We start from the raw sequence: 18,859 nt of genomic DNA on the forward strand, positions 1-18,859 counted from the left end.
AGTAATCTGATTAATACCAGAAGTTTAGTGACTTCCTTTTTCTGTGTCTATAAAATTATTATTTACAAACGAATTAGAAGTTTCTCTTCCTGGTCTCTCTCAGATTAGAATTTCCCATGGGTGAGAACAGTACCCCATTTTAACTTCCAACATATGTTTTGTTACTCAATAAATGTGACATGTGAGAAACAAACTGAAAAACCTGGGAGGAAAGGAAAAACATGACCGTCTACCTCCCCGCAACCCACACACTGCCTACCTCTTGCAGCGTCAACAAAGTGTTAAGAATAGCTGGTAGTGTAGTCTGGACAACTCCAAATCTATCTTCGGTGAATGATGCTGCTACTAAGTGAGACAGACCTCAAGAAGAAAAGAGAAAAAAAAAATTAGGCAAATCTACTGACGATACATCTATCGAGAAAGGATTAATATCCTGAGTATCTAAAGAACTTGAAATAGAGGAGGAGGGTATTACGCTAGAAAAATGCGCAAAAGAAACATGCACTGAAAAGGTCCTCACTACACCAATCCTGAAAAAGAGGAGTCTCTACATTCTAGTAGGAAGAGAAGTTTTTAAATGATATTGTGTCTGGTAGTGATGACTGGTAGAAAGAAAACCAAAGCAGGATAAAGGAAAAGAGTGACTGCTATTGAGGGCACTTTCATTAGGGTGCTCAGGAAAGGGCTCTCTGAGGAAGTATTATTTAAGCATTGAGAAGGCAGTATCTAGGAGATAAAAACAAAAAAACAAAAAACAGTTCTTTAACAACGAAATTTTCATATTCAAGCTAAATATGAAGTTAAAGTTAAATACGTTAAACTAAAGCTAAATATGAAATTCAAGTTAAATACGTTAAAATGTTAAATGTTAGGTCAACATAAGTTGACAATTGAAAACAATCTATTAATTGTTGCAGTTTTTTGAAGCAGAAAAAGATAGGTAAGAATCCCAGGCTCAGTTTCTCTGCTTCTATATAAGGAAATTTTCTGCCCAAATGAAAGCACACCTAAGTATCTAAGAAAGAAAAATGATCCATATAAAACAAAGATATAAAAATGTATCTAAAAATGCAAAGACTGATATCAGAGTCTAGAACTGACCTTTCATGGATTATACTTCAGTATTTAACTGATAATGAAAATCAGAATCGTAGTTCACTGAGGTTGCTTACCTTCTAATGCCCAAATATGCATTTGGGCATCTGAAAAAACAGCCTGAATAGATGCCTCTGGGTGCTACAAATACAACAAAAACATTTCAATAAGTTCCCCTGGGCAATAACTCTTATGTCATCTATCAACTACGTAGCTGTAACAGTACAAAATTCACAGCTGCCTCTCAAGAATTAAAATCTGAAATTCTTACACAATATGATTTCACTGCAATAAAGCAGTCTATCACCAACTTATTGTGTGATTCTTGCCCAATCTCTAAATCTCTATGTGTCTCAGTTTCCCACTTAAAATAAGAGTTACACTCAACGCACCTCAGATTGGTATACAGATCACCTGAGACAATGGTTACAAATGCTCAGAACACCTAATGCTCAGGTGTCAAAACCTCAGAACGCCTAAATACATATTACCCACTCTTAAATTGTCTACCCTTAGCCCCACTCCAAAGAAACACCATCCAATCTTCTTTAATACAGCAAGGTCAAATAGTATGGAGCATTTTAACAAATGCTGGCTTTGGTAATGCCCAACAAAGCCTATTAAATACACCAGCACGTTACATTTTTCAACATCCAACAGCAGTGTCTACAACTCCTCATCTTAAAATAGATCCACTTGCAAAATCAAAATCAAAAGTAGACGTTCACTTCCAAGGGAAAAGGAGATCTCGTTCAGTATCTGCTCTGCCACTTACTGGCTATGTGCCCTTAGACTAGCTACTTGACCCCCTCCCCACCCCCCTGAGCCTCAGGTTTCCTTATCTGTAAAATGAGGACAGAAAGACATCTGACAGGAATGCTGTTAGAATTAAATGAGGGAACTTAAGAGAAAAGAACATGGCATACATAAGACACAAAGGTGAGTTCTCTTCCCATCCTTCTGAAGTAAAACTTCGGACAACCCCTCTTCCTCTTGGTGGAAGACAGGACACCTTCCTCGGGGGGGCTGATAGTTTTCCCAAAGCTCTAATGGAGAGCCTGAGGTAGATTCTTTTTGGTAAAGGTAATTGCTAGTTGGGTGGATCTTCCCTGCCACCAAAGCGAGAAAAAAGTTTCAAGCACTTGAAATGATTCCTTTCTTGTGTGTGCCTATGTTCCATCAGTTACTCAGATCTCTCTCCCCACAGAATGAAAATGAATAACGTATGCCAGTGCAAACTTTTCACTTTAACAAAGTACAACATTAGCTAATACTGTAGTATCTTCAGAATGAAAGGAGTTAGATTTAAATAGCTAACACAAAACAAAACTTCTTTCCCCTACATATGGGCAGAAGTTTTGCTTATCAAAGGATTAACATGCAACAGCTGTAGTCAGTGAAACAGGATCGACTCTTCCGCTTCTGCAATTCAGAGTTACTCTCCTGCGGCAGCTGGGGCGGCGGATGGACAAGGTGGAACGTCATTTCATTTGTGGCCTGAATCACAACTTTTTATCCCACGCAAGCGTAACATGTATAATCTAATCCAGTCATCTCTCTTCTGAATACCAAATTGGCCACAAAGATCTTGGCAGGACAATGAGCCATGAAGGATCGCCATGGATTTGATCACTCCGCAGGAAGAGGCTGAATATGAGCACAAAGCTGTCCTCAGCCAGGAGACTCGGGAGGCCAACTGCAGTCAAGCCTCAGGAAGCCACTGAGGTGAGATGGAGGTCTAGGGCAACTACTAACATGGAGGTTTAGCAGAGCACTACGCCAAGCTTCCTAGGATCGAACTAAATATTTAGAAGTCAAATCTAGTCTGGTACTTCATTTCGTTTCATTTCCTCTCCCCCCATTCCCAATGCTGTGACTACATATTCTTACCTTACTGAAAAAATACATTATCAGCACCCGTTTTGATAAGAAATTCTTAACCTGAGTTGGAAAGAAGGAAGAATTAACACATGTAAGTTTTCAAATCTATTCAAACATAATGTTAACACATCCCCAGTTTCTCCCTGACACTACATTAAATGAAACACTTCATATCTTACAGAGAATAGTTATAGTAAACCACATAAGTAAATACCTTCGTATTATAAACTGGAAAACTAAGATGGGCCATCTCACCTAAACTGCATTCTCAAGTACACATGTCTAACCCCACAATAAAAGGAATCTGAATTGGTTCTGGTGATAATTTTCTTACTCAATTCTTGACAACTGTCTTGCCCTTTAACTTCTTAATGCCAAAAAAGAATGTTTCCTTAGACAACAACAAAAAAAAATCTTAAGACATGAAATTGTTTTCTATTAGTTGATATTTACATGGGAAACAATTTTCTTAGTATTAAGCTGAAAGCTATATACCCCAACTGACTTGAAAGGGAATTCACGATACGGCGGTACTTACGACAGGTAGGGCGAATGGGATCCTCAAGTTTGTATAATGCCTACAGTCCCTCTCTATTAATCAATCATTCCGTCAAAATAGATGTAATTCCTCCCATCTTAAAATATAAAACCCTTCCTTGACCCCTCAACTCCTTCCCGCTATTAATTACCCCATTTCTCTGTACCACTTATAGGAAAACTCCTTGAAAGATCCAGCTTTTCTTGTGGCCGGCAATTCCTCCCATCTCTCCTGGACCCATCCAATCAGGCATTCATCCCCAAGGCTCCACCCAATAGCTGGACAAGGACTCAATGACCTCCACATTTCTAGCACAATAGTTCATTCCTAGTGTGGATCTCAGGCTACATATCGGCAGCATGTGGCATTTACTTCCCCTTTTCTTGGTTCTCTTCTCACCTCAATAGTTACTTGGTCTCCTTTGCTATTCCTCCTCATCTCTCAGACCTCTTTAGTCATTGCAGAGTCCAGTTTTCACATGTCTTTTCTTCTGTATCCACTCCCAAAGCATTTTTTCATGGGAGTCTCATGGCTTTCAAAACTGTCTATATTCTGATGACTTCCAAATTTGTATTTCTAGCCCAGAACTTACCCCTACACTTTGGATATACATCTCAGTTCTTACTCAGTATTTTCAATTGGTTGTCTAATAAACACCTCAAAATGGACGTAAATAAAACTCATAATTTCCCTACCTCATCTCCACCAAATCTCTTCAAATCAGTTAAATTTACTCCATAAATTGCAACTATATTATTTCAGATCCTCAAGCCAAAAACTTGAAAGTCAACACTGTCTCTCTCTTTCACACACAACCAAACAGTAAGCAAGGTTTATCTTGCTATCAGTAAGATAGGATTATCACACCTACTTTCAAAATACATCCAGACCTTGATCACATCTAACATCTCCACCACAAGCACCCTGATCACAGACACCATCCTCTCCCACTACGTTACTTCAACAGCTTTACAAATGTCTCTCTGCTTCTACTCCTGCCATCTGAGAACGTAGTCTCAACACAACAGCTAAAGCAGCACTTTCAAAATGTAAGGTTACATCACGTCATTCCTGTGGACAAAATCATCCTGTGGCTTTCCATCTCACTTAGAGAAAATGTCAGTTTTCACAATAACTAATGTGCCTGATGAGCTCTGGGTGCCTGCTGCCTCTCTGACTTCATCACCACCTACTAGTGTCCATGCTGTTCCTCACACAAATCAAGCACACCCCCACCTGAGGACCTTTGCATTTGTCTGTTCACTGCCTTTCCTTCAGGGTCTCTAATCAAGTATCAACTTATCAAGGAGACTTCCTTTAATGGCTCTATTTTCCTATACAGCACTTAAGACATCAAATTTCTTCCCCTTTAAGACACATATTTTTCATAGTTTGAGTATAACATATTGGGACGCGTCTTAACAATTGACAGCATGTCATGGCAACTTTTTTTCTTAATAGCATATGAAATAAGTCTTACAATACTTTTTTTTTTTTTTATTCAGAGAGACATGGTTTAATACATTTGCTTGCTCATCTATTTCCCCTCACTAGAATATAAACATATGGTCAGGGACTTTTGTTTGCTGTTTTCCCAGTGCCTAAAACCACACCCAGCATATATAAAGAACTTTGTAAATATTCATTAAACGAAAGAATTCACAGATCAAAGGCATTGTATTAGTCTCAGTCATATGAAATTACAATTTATATAGCTCAAAGCCCGTCAAATACTGGCAATTTCATTTGGGTCAACTTAATACATGAAGCATCAAAAGAAGTCCTAATTATCCCTGATGGGTTACTCTTGTGAGATTCCTGATGCTCTCAATGTTACGTGCAAATATAAATCCTATAACCATATCATCCTACCTGTTCACGTTTATTCTGAATCCATGAATAAATCATGCTAGGCTGTCTTGCTGTCTTACCCTCCGCACCAACACAGGTAGATGGAGAAGGATTAGAAAATTCAGGCATTTGCTGATCTAAATAAAAAAACAAAAAACAAAAAACAAAACAAAATCAAGAAAGTGAAAACTTAGGATATCGGATTCTCTACAACTATGACATTTCAAACTTTAGAAAACAATCCTCACCAGAAGTCCATAATCTTGGCCCTCTTCTTATCAGCTGAGAACTCTGAGGTGACCCATAGCAGGTATTTACATCAAAAATTCCAGCCATCCGATTCACTACACTAGAACCAAATGGGGTTCCGAGGGGACTTGCCACATCAGGAGTAGACAATTTTGAGGAAAACAGTGACGTCTTAACTAATGGTGGCACTGACGGCCGAGGCATCTGGCTAGATCTCGGGGTCTGAAAAGTAGTTTCTTCTGTAAAAGAACAGAGCCAGTGCTGAACAGGCAGCCTGAACAAATTTTACACATCTCAGTTTTTGGGTTAATGCATTTACCCAAAGTTTAGTAGCTTGTTTCCATGTATGTTTACACTCTCAACATCCAGCTTTTATGACTGCAACTCAGCGACCACTCACGGGGGTATTCTACATCTTCGGTCAGACTGGTGCAGCTTCCCTTGTTTTCTACCCCCAGAGAAGATCTTCACCTTCAAGGTCAGTTTCTCTAAACCTACGCTGTTTTGAACGAACCTATCAATTTCTATTTTATTTTTAAATGGCAACAACCTCAGTTACTGCGCTAGTATGTGTCCAATGTTACTGCAAGCTCCTACTACAGCTATTACTTGGCTAAAACAAATTTGTATTGTGAAATGTACTGATAAATGCACACTTACCCATTTTCCACAGAATTTTTTCCAAGTTAACAGAAGTCACACCAGAGATGAATTTGCCCAGGATTATCTACAAATATGATCTATAAACACTTTCTTCAAAATTTATCTTATAATCACCAATTTATAAATTCCGTTGTATAAAAACAAAGGAATATTTTTTCCAGCCACTCCAGTGCAAGGCACAAAGACAAATAGATTACATTGGTGTTCTAGCTTCTTAATAAAACCACCATAAAACATCAAACATTTAAAGTGCCAAACTTTTTTGAATAACTTTTTAAGGTTAGTGCTAATTGGAAATATTTGAAGAATCAATTTAAAAATTGAGACTGGGGTTTTTAAGTTCTACAAAATGTGAAATACTGACTGAGCAATGGGATGTGACAACAACTTAAAATAATGAATAATTCCTATTTGGTCACCCCCATGATTCTCTCCTAATCTGGGACTGCATTGATCTAACATGCTAATTTGATATAATTAGCCTATTCAAAATTCTCTAATGGCTCCATATTGCTACAAAATATAAACTACATATGCCAGGCCTCCTTTTGTTATCAACAATCATCCTACCCATTCAGAATCTGTGACAGACTTCTTTTTTTACCAATTCCATTGTCTTGTAATTATTTGTGGGCCTCCCACTAAAAGGTCAGTTCCAAGAGTGTTTCATCTTTGATTCTCTGGTTTCTAGCACATTGCCTGGCATATACTAAGCATTCAATAAATATTTGTTGAATAAATAAATGCTAATCTGAATGTGGAGAACAAGTGAAACACTAGAATCTTTTAAAATCTGACATTCACGATCTTACCTAAATTGTTTTCCATTTGTAATCTCTCATTTTGGTCTATGACCCCCTCAGAATCATGATGTTTACTGTGACCCATGTAGTGATTTTGTAAATATCAAAATTAGTTACCAACATTTAAAAAGTGGAAAATTTCAGGGCACCTGTGGTAGCTCAGTTGGTTAAGCATCCAACTCTTGATTTCAGCTCAGGTCACCATCTCATGGTTTGTTAGATCGAGCCCTGATTCAGGCTCTGTGCTCACAGCATGGAGTCTGCTTGGAATTCTGTCTCCCTCTCACTCTGTCCCTCCCCCCAGCCCCCGTTCACAACAATGCACTATCTCTCTCAAAATAAATAAACTCAAAATTAAAAAAGTGGAAAATTTCACCCAAAATATTTTCAGATTTCAGGCTTCTCTTAAAAGTAGGGATGGGTGGGGGGGCACACAGAAGTTCACATACTGGGTCCAAATTCCCACATGGGAACAATGAACCGAAGCTAACCCACAGCTTCCCCTACAGATGAAGCCAGTGCTCTCAGGTTTACCACAGTCCTCACCCAGCCAGTTTTGCCCATTTTCATTAAAGGCCTGGCTCCAGAAGGCAGGTGAACATTAAGTCCGTTCGTTAGTCTTACGTTCCTTGGCAATTTTTGACATAAGGAATTTGGTCAAATAGCCTAGGTTCCTCCACTGTACTTCTTCCCCTCGGCTTTCATCTTTCAAACATTCTATCAAGCTCTCTGAAAACCATGAATGCGATGCCCCCACCATGAAATCACTCAGTCACGCAGTTACTCTTCTCTGGGCACTGGCCAGCAACTTTTTGTGTCCGGGATACTGCACCAGTACTACCTGTAAAGCTTCACCTGGCTTTGTACCTGAGGAAGCTGACGCTTCCTTCTATTTGATGAGCCACAGTTAACCTTCTTAACACCGTCAGCACACCAGACTTAATTTCTTCAATCTACAATGATACTCAGGCCTTCTTCTTGGTTCAGTACAATATCCCACTTATGAGATCAATTTTCCCTAAAAATTTAGGATTTCCCTAAAACTCCTTCACACTCATGTATACATATCCTTAGATTAACTACTGTCATCTTTCTTAGGAAACAAAATGTATGTACTTTGCCCTCTCTCACTAGTACAGGCATTACCTGGAAAATTCGATTTCTTAGGCTCCACAGAATACGAGGACACCATTCTCCCATTCGTAGCAGCTGCTTCTTGATACAGAACCAGTTTCTGAGTCATATCATTTAAAAGACTCAAACACTCCCTTGAAATGGCTGTCCAATTGTGGGGATGTCCACCTAAGGGGTCAAAAAACCAGCTTTTAAAATGTACATAATCTTAGAGTCTCCTCTCAAAGTGAGGAGAAAACTCTGCAAGAAACACTACATTGCACTTTGCATGAAGGTCCACTTGCCGCGGCTAAGCTATTTATTTACACCACTGCCATCTACACAGAAGGAGTTCAATAAATATTTGTACGAAATAATTTTACAAAAAGTCTACAAGCGAAAACTTGCCATCTTACCATTAAAAAAGAAAAAACAAAAAACCTGCCAAATTGGTTGCTAAAATAAAGCCAAATACTACAGGATGGTGTGAATGAAAAAGACTAGAGTTACTTCCCTACCAGCACTGAACAGACTGAAGACGAAGACAATGAATACAGGCATGTCTCATGAGATGTGCCCCACGGCCCCCAGTGACCCATAAACTTGTGTCTGGCCCACTAAGCTTCCTTACATTTTCATTTACAATGGCCCCTATTTCTTACTATGTCTGTAGGAATGACATGTTATTCCTAACGATCATATTTTATACACATATCTGTTATTATTTAACTGAAACTAGTATGATCCACAATTTTGTAAAAATTCCCTTACTCTCATTACCTTTTCATTTCCTAAGACCTTTCTCTCCCACAGCTGCCACATAAAAATCAACCATGCTACTTTCTATGTTGAGAATAGCCAAGGAGTCCACTGAAAACTTGTTTCTCATTCTGGGTGCCAAATAACCTTTCTGTCTTCATTTAGAGCCCCCCTTAAACACTTCCCCCATCTACAGCTCAAGAGGAATACCACTTAACCTCCAAGCAAACAAAATACTTCATCAGTAGGTCCCAGAATGTTTTGTACTGCTGTAACTCAGAACCAATAAGCAACTATGTGATTGTCCAGGGAAATTTTAATAATATGCCCTAGAATGTAAGTTCTCTAGCAGAGAACATGTCACCTTGTTACAGTTCACTGGAATATCTGGTGAAAATATTTAATGCATAGAGAATTCCTAAGTGAACCTAAGTCTGACAAAAAAGAATTGCTAGTTAATTTTCCACAGCATCAGCTCTGGATTTTTCATGCTACTAAAAGGAGAGTGTGGCTCCAATCATTTATATTTTTATGTAACTGAATTTCATTTCCATGTAACATTTAACCATAGAAAGTTTCTTTTATAATGTGGGAATTGGCAAGTTTAGCAAAATAATGAAGAGCTGATTACAGAGATTAAAAGCTACCTAGGTTAGGTTGTTCATTGGTGGCTAGGCTGGAATGCTTTCCATCCAGGAACAGGCAGAGCACTGGCATAGTTGCAGTCTTGATGAGTTTGTAACAACTGACAGTGGAAAAGTGTTTCAGAGTTGCCAAGGGCATCCACCGGTCACCATCAAATCCAGTTATTTTTTACTTTTTTTTAAAGGGAGGCAAAGTAACATGACAGAAGGAGGGAGCTCTGCACTTGGGAGTCAGATGACAGAATTTCTTATTCCAACTCTGACATTAACTGTAAATAAACCACTTAATCTCTCTGAGACTTAGATCCCCCATCTAGGGAATTAGACCACCTGATATTCAAGACACTTTGTAACATGAAAACTCTGAGGATACTTAAACTGTACTCTTCTGCTCTAAAACTGTCAATCTACCTCATCATTTCTTCAGGGTAAGGGAATGAGGATGCTGAAGAAAGTTTTAAAATACCTTTCCTGGAAATATAACCTCTAACCACAGCAATGCAAACATTTAGGTGCATTAAAATCAATACTTCATTTAATGGACTCAACAGTTGTGTATTTTATTAAATACATCTCTGTCACCAAAAATTTTAAGTGGAATACCTTCTGCACACACATGCCTATATCTGTTACTTTTAGCAATACCTGGTTGGCTAAGGCTAAAAACTTCTTGTCTTCGTGAGGGAGAATACTGAGAAAGCAACATCAGGTCCTGCAAGGCCAAATACTAAAAGGGAAAAAAACAAACATTATTTAATTGTTTTAACTTTTTTTTTTTAATGTTTATTTTTGAGAGAGCGCACGCATGCACACGCATGCGCAAGCAGGAAAGGGACAGAGAGAGACGGGGGGAGAGAGAATCTGAAGCAGGCTCTGGGCTGACAATAGGCCCATGTGGGGCGTGAACTCACAAACCGCGAGATCATGACCTGAGTCAAAGTCAGACGTTTAATGAAGTGAGCCACCTAGGTGCCCCTCATTGTTTTAACGTCTATATGAAATCTTAGTTATGAATTGGGCTCAGTATTATATGTAAGGGGAAGTCGCTGAAATTTTTCATGAAGGAAATTCAGTTTGTCAATCAAGCTGGCCATAACCTTCCTTTCCAGACTCCCAGAATTTTCTTGCCTCTACCCTCTGTAAGCTACCCTACCCACTGTAGGCTCCAGCTACAAGAAACTCTCTGTGTTCTCTCCCATCTCTATGGTGAGACACTTAAAACATCACTTCCTTCTAGAACTTCCCAGGCCTCCCCCACATCAACATATACTTACACAGCTCTCAACCATGACACTTAACATAATTTATTGTAACTGCCTGTTTACTTGTCTCATCTGGTTCCACCCACTAAACTCTGAGGCAGGGACAGCATCTTACTTGCTACCACATCCAAAGGCAGTGCCTGGCACACAGCAGACACACAACATATGTTGAACTTTTTTTTACTGAAAATCTTCATTTTGTTTCCTGGCAAAATCGTTCACTCATCATTCAAGACACCATCACTTCTATGAAGCTTTCCTATTTTGGTTCCAAGCAGAATAAGTGGCTCCCACTGCACTCATCACAATAAATTTTCATTATTTTGTGTATCTGCCTTTTCCATTAGGCTTGCTACATCTTACTCGTTATTATGCCTTAAGCAACTAGCAATGACTGACACCTACCCAGTAAATAAAGATATGTTAAATAACCAAATGAGTAGCTGATATTTTTGTATATCTAATAAATTACTCATAATTGATGTTTAACGGTAATCAGAACCTCACTGGTTCATTTTCTTATTCGTTTACAACTTTTCGGAATGTATTCCAAACTCTGGGTTCCATTTTCTTTGAATTATTTTTTAAGTACTAGGACTTCTTAACAGGATCACACATATTATGTATAGATCTACTTTAAAATTTCAAAATGCAATTTGAATCAAAACAATTTATTCTTAGTTTAATTTGTAAATTTGTTAGAACTTCTTTAAACTCTTTTGATTAAAATTTAATTTAGGATCATTATCATTATTCATCTTTTTTTTTTAATGTTTTATTTATTTTTGAGACAGAGAGAGACAGAGCATGAGCAGGGGAGGGGCGGAGAGAGAGGGAGACACAGAATTCGAAGCAGGCTCCAGGCTGAGCTGTCAGCACAGAGCCCGATGCAGGGCTCGAACTCACAAACCGCGAGATCATGACCTGAGCCGAACTTGGTTGCTCAACCGACTGAGCCACCCAGGTGCCCCTCATTATTCATCTTTTAAGACAGCTCATTGTATGTGTACCTACCAAGTACTACCTTTGATCATAACAACCAACAATACTACATGAGTAGGGGCCCTTGGGTGGCTCAGTCGTTTGAGCGTCCGACTTTGGCTCAGGTCATGATCTCGCGGTCTGTGAGTTCGAGCCCCGTGTCGGCTCTATGCTGACAGCTCAGATCCTGGAGCCTGCTTCTGTTTCTGTCTCCCTCTCTCTCTGCCTCTCCCCCACTCAACACTGTCTCTCTCTCTCAAAAATAAACAAACATTAAAAAAAATTTTTAAAAAATAGTACATGAGTAAAAACATGTCGACTCCATAATAAATAAAACAAAACAGTATTTTGTTTCGCTATAATTATAAGTTTATGAAAAGCTAATGCACACATACGGTTGTATATCATAGTATTTTGTGCCAGGAAATATTTTTATGTCTAATCTAAGTATAGTTTAGTTTGCACAAATTAGCTTAGCTTGTATATACACACTGCAATATATCCTTGCATTTTAGTCACTTGGAATGAAAACTAAGAAAGTGAATGGCATTCCATGCAGTGTGTAGTTGATGTTTTACAATACTGGTGCTAGAATATTGTAGGCCCTCAAAAAATAGATCTAAATACGCTAAATATTAAGTCCATTTCATAAATAGGTTCGAGATTACTGCGTGAAGACACAAAACACATAGCTCAGGCACCTTTATGATGAGGGGAGGATTGCTGTTTAAGACCTTCGGGAGGCATTCGTCCGACTCTTCTGAAAATGGTGGCTGAACAGGGAACAGATGAGCCTATCAAGTATAATCAAATATAAAGACTATGAAAATGATTATTTTCTTGACTCTATTCAGTAACTTAGCACTAACTGAAATTTATTACAACAGGAAACAATACAACCAAATTAACATCTTCAGTGTTTTAGTAATGGATTGCATCAAAATTACATATACCTAAACACACTACTTTCTGAAATGTTACTCTCCCCATTTTATTAAATCTCTGGCTTCCAGTAACAAAGATTCTCTGAAGCCACTGAAGGGCACAAACCTACAAAGATGGTAAACTGAAAAACAAACACTCATTTCCTAAGATAAACACCTGGATGATAAAGACAATGTAATTCCCATTCATTTAAAATAATTTCTATACAAATTTTAAGACTTTCCTTCAAAGAACAAATATTTTATTGCTTTATATTGAGTATTTTCAGACTAGCTATATCGATAGCATGTAAAACTAATTTAAAATTCAGGCATTTAGCATGTGCTCACTAGAGGAATGAGAATTACACTACAGATAAAGCACAGTAAGTTCCACCAGCAGTTCATGCAGTTTAGTTTCCAAAGAGCAAGAACACTAACACTGTTCCTTACACACACACACACACACACACACACACACACACACACAGCGAATTATGGTTACAAATGATACATCCCTAGTAAAGCCTCAGAAAAGAGACCAAAACCCAATTTATCAGAATGGCTTTAGGCACAATAGCATACTGCTTAGTGCTCTGCTAAAAATACCCGTGCACTCTAAAACACAAATGTACTAACAAAAAACTCAATACTAACCTCTGTGGCAAAGATTTTGAAGAGTATCCATGAGATATACCAAGTCATCAGAAGAAAGACACCACATAGCCAGACATGGTAGAGTAATGAGAGATTCAAGAGGCCACTCAGAGTGTCAAGAGGCCTATGAAACTGCCTATGAAAGCAGAAATTACTATTTAATCCAATGGGGAAAATACAATCTCAGCATTCAACAGCTTCACAATGACAAATCAATCTTATTTATTAATAATAATGGTGATACGGGGGTGCCTGAGTGCCTCAGTCGGTTAAGTGTCTGACTTCGGCTCAGGTCATGATGTCAGTTTGTGAGTTCGAGCCCCACATCAGGCTCTGTGCTGACAGCTCAGAGCCTGGAGCCTGCTTCACATTCTGTGTCTCCCTCGCTTTCTGCCCCTCCCCCACTCATGCTCTGTGTCTCTCTCTCAAAAATAAAATTTAAAAAAATTTTTGTAATGAATAAATAAATAATGGTGCTATAGACTCCCCTCCTTTTGCACCCTATACAATTCTTTCCCTAATACCTACTTACGAACTACATAAGGGAGCCTTAAATGAAGAAGAGACCTAAACTTATGCTCAGTTTCTTGTGCTCCAAATCTTCACTGTCATTTCCTATGGAGAAAGAATGAGCCAAGCCTGTAAGCCAACCCTTAGCAGCTGGGTAAAATTTTACTGTTACTTTGTAGCTTGACACATAATCATTCAATAGGACTAGCACCTCTCCTGGGCCAAATTTCGGCTCTATCTGTACACCCTAAAAAAACGGTTCCACAATAGTTGGGAGCACATAGCACTATCAGAAAATCACAATCTTTACTTTTAAAATAATTTAAGGGGCACCTGGGTGGCTCAGTTGGTTAAATGACTGACTCTTGATCTTGGCTTAGGTCATGATCTCATGGTTTGTGAGATTGAGCCCCGCATTGGGGCTCTGAGTTGAGCACAAGGAATCTGCTTGGATTCTCTCTCTCCTGCTCTATCTGCCCCTCCCCAGCTGGCGCTTTCTCTCTCTCTCTCTCTCAAAAATAAATAAATAAACTTAAAAAAATAATAATTTAAGAAACTCTGTTAGAAGGCTAAATAAAGGGAACACTACTTTACCAAAACCTTGAGTAGATCAATTAGCAAAGTCATCATAATCCTACAATCACACAACTAGTAATTTTAAAACAGGATTAGAACCTCTGGTTCTGCCATCTAGGTGTGTTGTGATTACCTTTAACTGCTTGACCTAACCCACACTCAATTTCTTCATCCATACAATGGTACCATAATCTCTTCTTTTTACTTCTTTTTTTTTATTTAAAAAAAGGTGTTTTTTGTTTTTTTTTTTAATGTTTATTTTTGAGAGACAGTGAGACAGAATGTGAGCAGGGCAGGGGCAGAGAGAGAGGGAGACACAAAATCCAAAGCAGGCTCCAGGCTCTGAGCTTTCAGCAAAGCCTGACACGGGGCTCGAACCTACGAACTGTGAGATCATGACCTGAGCCAAAGTTGGACGCTCAACTGACTGAGCCACCCAGACACCCCTCTTCTTTCTTAGGGCTATTCTGACATTTAAAACACCTGATGTTAGGTGTGTCTAGCATAGTGCTTTACAGTTTCTAGGAGAATAAAGTTATTTTCAGATTTTAAGTATCTGCCATATATTAAGAACAGGATATTTGACACTGCCATACAAATAAAGTGTATTTCAAGTGAAAGAAGGAAAAAAATACTATGTTCAATTACAATCAAATGTCATTATCATTTTTCTCTTTCCATTAGACCCAATGTAAAATCCAGACTAACATAAATGACCCATGCATATGGTTTCATTATCTAGCAATTAAACCGAGGACAAAACTAAATTTACCTAGAAACTTTTAAAAGTTAGAAATTGAGAGGTGTGTGGGTGGCTCAGACTCTTGATTTCGGCTTAAGTCATGATCTCACGGTTCGTATGTTCAAGCCCTGCATGAGGCTCCGCGCTGACAGTGCAGAGCCTGCTTGGGATTCTCTGTCTCCCTCTCTCTCTGCCCCTCCCCTGCTCGCTCTCTATCTCTCTCTCTCTAAATAAATACATAAACATTAAAAAAAAAAAGTTAGAAATTGAAATACACAATGTAGAAACCATAATATCTCAAACACCTACAAATGTCAACATCCCCACCCCCCCAAAATGTTATTAGTTAAATCTACATGATATAAAAAGTCTCACAGTAGAATAATAAAAATTAAAAGAACAAATACTGATAGAGAAATTTACATTTTTTTCCAAATAAAGATTAAAGCCTTATCTATGTGCAAAGTACATGGGAAAGAACCAGAGTAAGACACCCTAGTGCTGCCACTCGATTATCACTTATTGACCTTCAACTGGTCATATGACCCTGCTCAATTTTGGTTTCTTTAGTGGTAAAGTTAAAACAATACCATAGCACTGTGCTTACCTACCACAATAGCAGAGAATGATTACTGAGGAGAAAAACAAGAGAGGTATGCCCATGCAACTCAAGAAGTCCACTTTTCTAGAATATAAAAGCTATATATAACAAAAAACAAATTATCACTGCTAATTTCCAGGGAGAGGAACCTTGGTGACTAGAGACAGGAGCAAAAGGATTATTCTTAACTGTATACTCTTTTATATGACACTAGAATTTTGAGTTATATGAACTAGGTATATTCCAAAATGAAAACAATTGGTTTTCAACTTTAAAAATTTAAAGGCTAAATCTAAACAAAATACCTGGAAAGTGGTAAACACCTACAATGATGGAAACAACTAACATTTAAAAATCAGACTTTTCATATATCACTTACTCATCTATCTGAAGGTCCATTGCAGTGCTAATCCAAGCTTTGGGAATATGGCCTGACAGGAAAAAAATACAATGCTATAAACATAAAAGGTTAATAAATCTTAATCATACTTTGTAACATGAGGATGATGAGATGACCAAGTAGACACTAAGACCTGGGTCAAAACGCTAGGTTGTTTGATCAGGAATGGGCAGGAAAAGAGAATAATTTCTAAATGCAGGAAGTCCTTGCTTTGCACAGGTCTGATTATGCATATATTTCAGTCATATTTCAGTGGTGGTTTAGTTAAATCACACTAGTCCCCCAACAGCATAATTCAAATTTCAGTTGCCAATGGTATATTTACAGTGAGCAACTGAATATATTTCCAGCTTCTCAGTACACAAATCAGTATGTAGATAATGGAAACACATCACAATCTGTGACTAATCACATCCCTTCTTTCTAAGTCTGTTTGTGATTGGTCACTGACATCTGTTATTCAGTTCAGGCGCAGACAGCAAAGCATAACATTGTGTCGCCTCCTTGTTTCCTATGAAAAGCCCACATGACATTTTATAAAAATGAATAACTGAAAGAAACTGGCCCAAAAGACCCAAGTGCAACAAAGAAATGAAAAGTGCTAACATATGAAATGAAATCTGAATGGAACATGTACAGAGTTCTAGAAGAAATAGTTGACCACGGAAATAGTCACACGGCTGCTATGTCAGCCCAAATGTACAATGGTGGGGAAACATCCAGGCTGAATGAAGATAGTAGGTTAATAAAAAAACAACAAGGTGTTAACATCAGAATGGCAGTTGTAAGAGCTATGTAAAACAATGGGTTATATAAACTAAGGATGAAAGAAGTGGACAACAGAACAGCCCAGACCCAGTAAAAACAATTCTATAAAATGATTCCATAGAAAAAAGTAGGATCAGAAAGTTATGCAGATATCCCCTGCTTTTTGAAAGTTCATGTTATGCCACTTCGCTTTTATGAAAGGCCTACGCTAGCACTTGTTCTAACTGAAAGAAATCCAAATTTATGAAAAAGGCAGAAAAGTGCAAACAACATTCAGCATTTGTTCTGCACCAAGCCGAACAGCTGCTGTATAGAGGCAGCACACCCTGAGCAGCAAGAGCAGCCCCACCAGGCTCCTTCCTGCAGCTCAGCATCAAGCCTCCAAAGCTTTGAACTGTGTCTGTGAGCATCTGTGCTTTACCTCAATTTGTTTTGTGCATCCATTAGCAAGATGCGTCCTAAAGTATCAGAAAAGCCTAAGAGAGGTTATTTTGGGATACTCAAAAATCTTTCCATATCAGGGTGCCTGAATGGCTCAATCAGGTGAGCATCTGACTTCAGCTCAGGTCATGATCTCAGGGTTCCTGAGTTTGAGCCCTGAATCGGGCTCTGCGCTGACAGCTCAGAGCCTAGAGCCTGGTTTGGATTCTGGGTTTCCCCCCTCTGCCCCCTCCCCGGCTCACACTCTGACTCTGTCTTCTCAAAAATAAACATTTAAAACAATTTTTTTAATCTTTCTATATAAATCAACAGTAATTGCTTCTTCACTCTGTGCCATTTCAGCTTACAAAGTTTCCCAGGAACACTCCACTTTCAGATAATGGGGGAAACCTGTAGTCTGAAAACAGTATTTTAGGATGCTGAATTTTGATTATACTATTATATGTTGCTATTGAGATTAATGTTTTCCATTCATCTTGATCTGCCTCATTATATTAAATAAGCTATATTTCTGTGCTTAAAATTCATGTTAATAAATTCTATGTTTCCCTTAGCAGCAGGATATTCTAGTATATTAGTACCAAGTTACAAAAGGTTATAAAAAAAGAGTATGTTATTTATAGAATGACAAAATGACATATATTTTCTTCTTTTTTTATCATGGTAAAAACCACACAACAAAATTAACCAGCTTAACCATGAAGTGTACAGACACTATATGCACCTTGTGCAACAGATCTCCCGAACTTTTTCACCTTGCAGACTGAAACTCTCTACCCACTTAGCAACAACTCTCTTTTTTCCTTCCCCCACACAGCCCCTGGCAACCACAATTATACTTTCTATTTCTAAGAGTGTGACTGCTTCAAGTAACACCTCATGTAAATGGAATCATGCAGTATTTGTCTTTTGGCAACTGGCTTATTTCACTTAGTATGTTGTCCTCAAGTTTTATCCATGTTGTAACACATAACAGGATTTCCTTCTCTTTTAAGGTTGAATAATATTCCATTGTTTGTACATACATTTTCTTTAACAATATTTTCCCTTAACTTAATAAATACTCTTTAACAATCTAAACATTGAATCAGGCTAGTCACATACCTACAATTGAGAAACAAACAAAACCAAAAATGACTTGGTTAATTGACATTTTCTGAGCTGTGAGCTAACACATACACTGTATCAAAAAGCAGAAATTCTTACCAAGAAAATAATACACAATGCAGAAATTTCTAATCAGGAACAGTGATTCCACACAACTATGCTTAACTAACAAGAGCAGAGATCTCCTGAAGCGCAAGAACTTGTATTGCTGAGAAAAAAAAGAAAAACAGAATCAAAGGACACTTCCAAGTAGAGGTTCTAGTTCATTCTAAAGCAAACACTAAAACAGTCCACA

At 38.2% G+C, this 18,859-nt stretch overlaps 1 protein-coding gene across 2 annotated transcripts in view; it reads right to left on the reverse strand.

Annotated features, from left to right (window-relative positions):
- The window catches only part of NDC1 (NDC1 transmembrane nucleoporin), a 47,158-nt gene that overhangs the window by 14,917 nt on the left and 13,382 nt on the right, over positions 1–18,859 (reverse strand). For both annotated transcript variants that reach the window (XM_042997248.1, XM_042997246.1), the window contains exons 6-16: positions 18,664–18,772; positions 16,228–16,279; positions 13,420–13,555; positions 12,541–12,633; positions 10,242–10,323; positions 8,227–8,382; positions 5,614–5,853; positions 5,387–5,502; positions 2,986–3,036; positions 1,173–1,236; positions 260–360 (exon numbers count right to left, since the gene is read on the reverse strand). In XM_042997248.1, coding sequence (XP_042853182.1) covers positions 260–360; positions 1,173–1,236; positions 2,986–3,036; positions 5,387–5,502; positions 5,614–5,853; positions 8,227–8,382; positions 10,242–10,323; positions 12,541–12,633; positions 13,420–13,555; positions 16,228–16,279; positions 18,664–18,772 — 1,200 coding nt within the window. The remainder of the gene's footprint in view (positions 1–259; positions 361–1,172; positions 1,237–2,985; positions 3,037–5,386; positions 5,503–5,613; positions 5,854–8,226; positions 8,383–10,241; positions 10,324–12,540; positions 12,634–13,419; positions 13,556–16,227; positions 16,280–18,663; positions 18,773–18,859) is intronic.

Source organism: Panthera tigris, chromosome C1, assembly GCF_018350195.1.
Source record: "Panthera tigris isolate Pti1 chromosome C1, P.tigris_Pti1_mat1.1, whole genome shotgun sequence".
Taxonomy (NCBI): domain Eukaryota; kingdom Metazoa; phylum Chordata; class Mammalia; order Carnivora; family Felidae; genus Panthera; species Panthera tigris.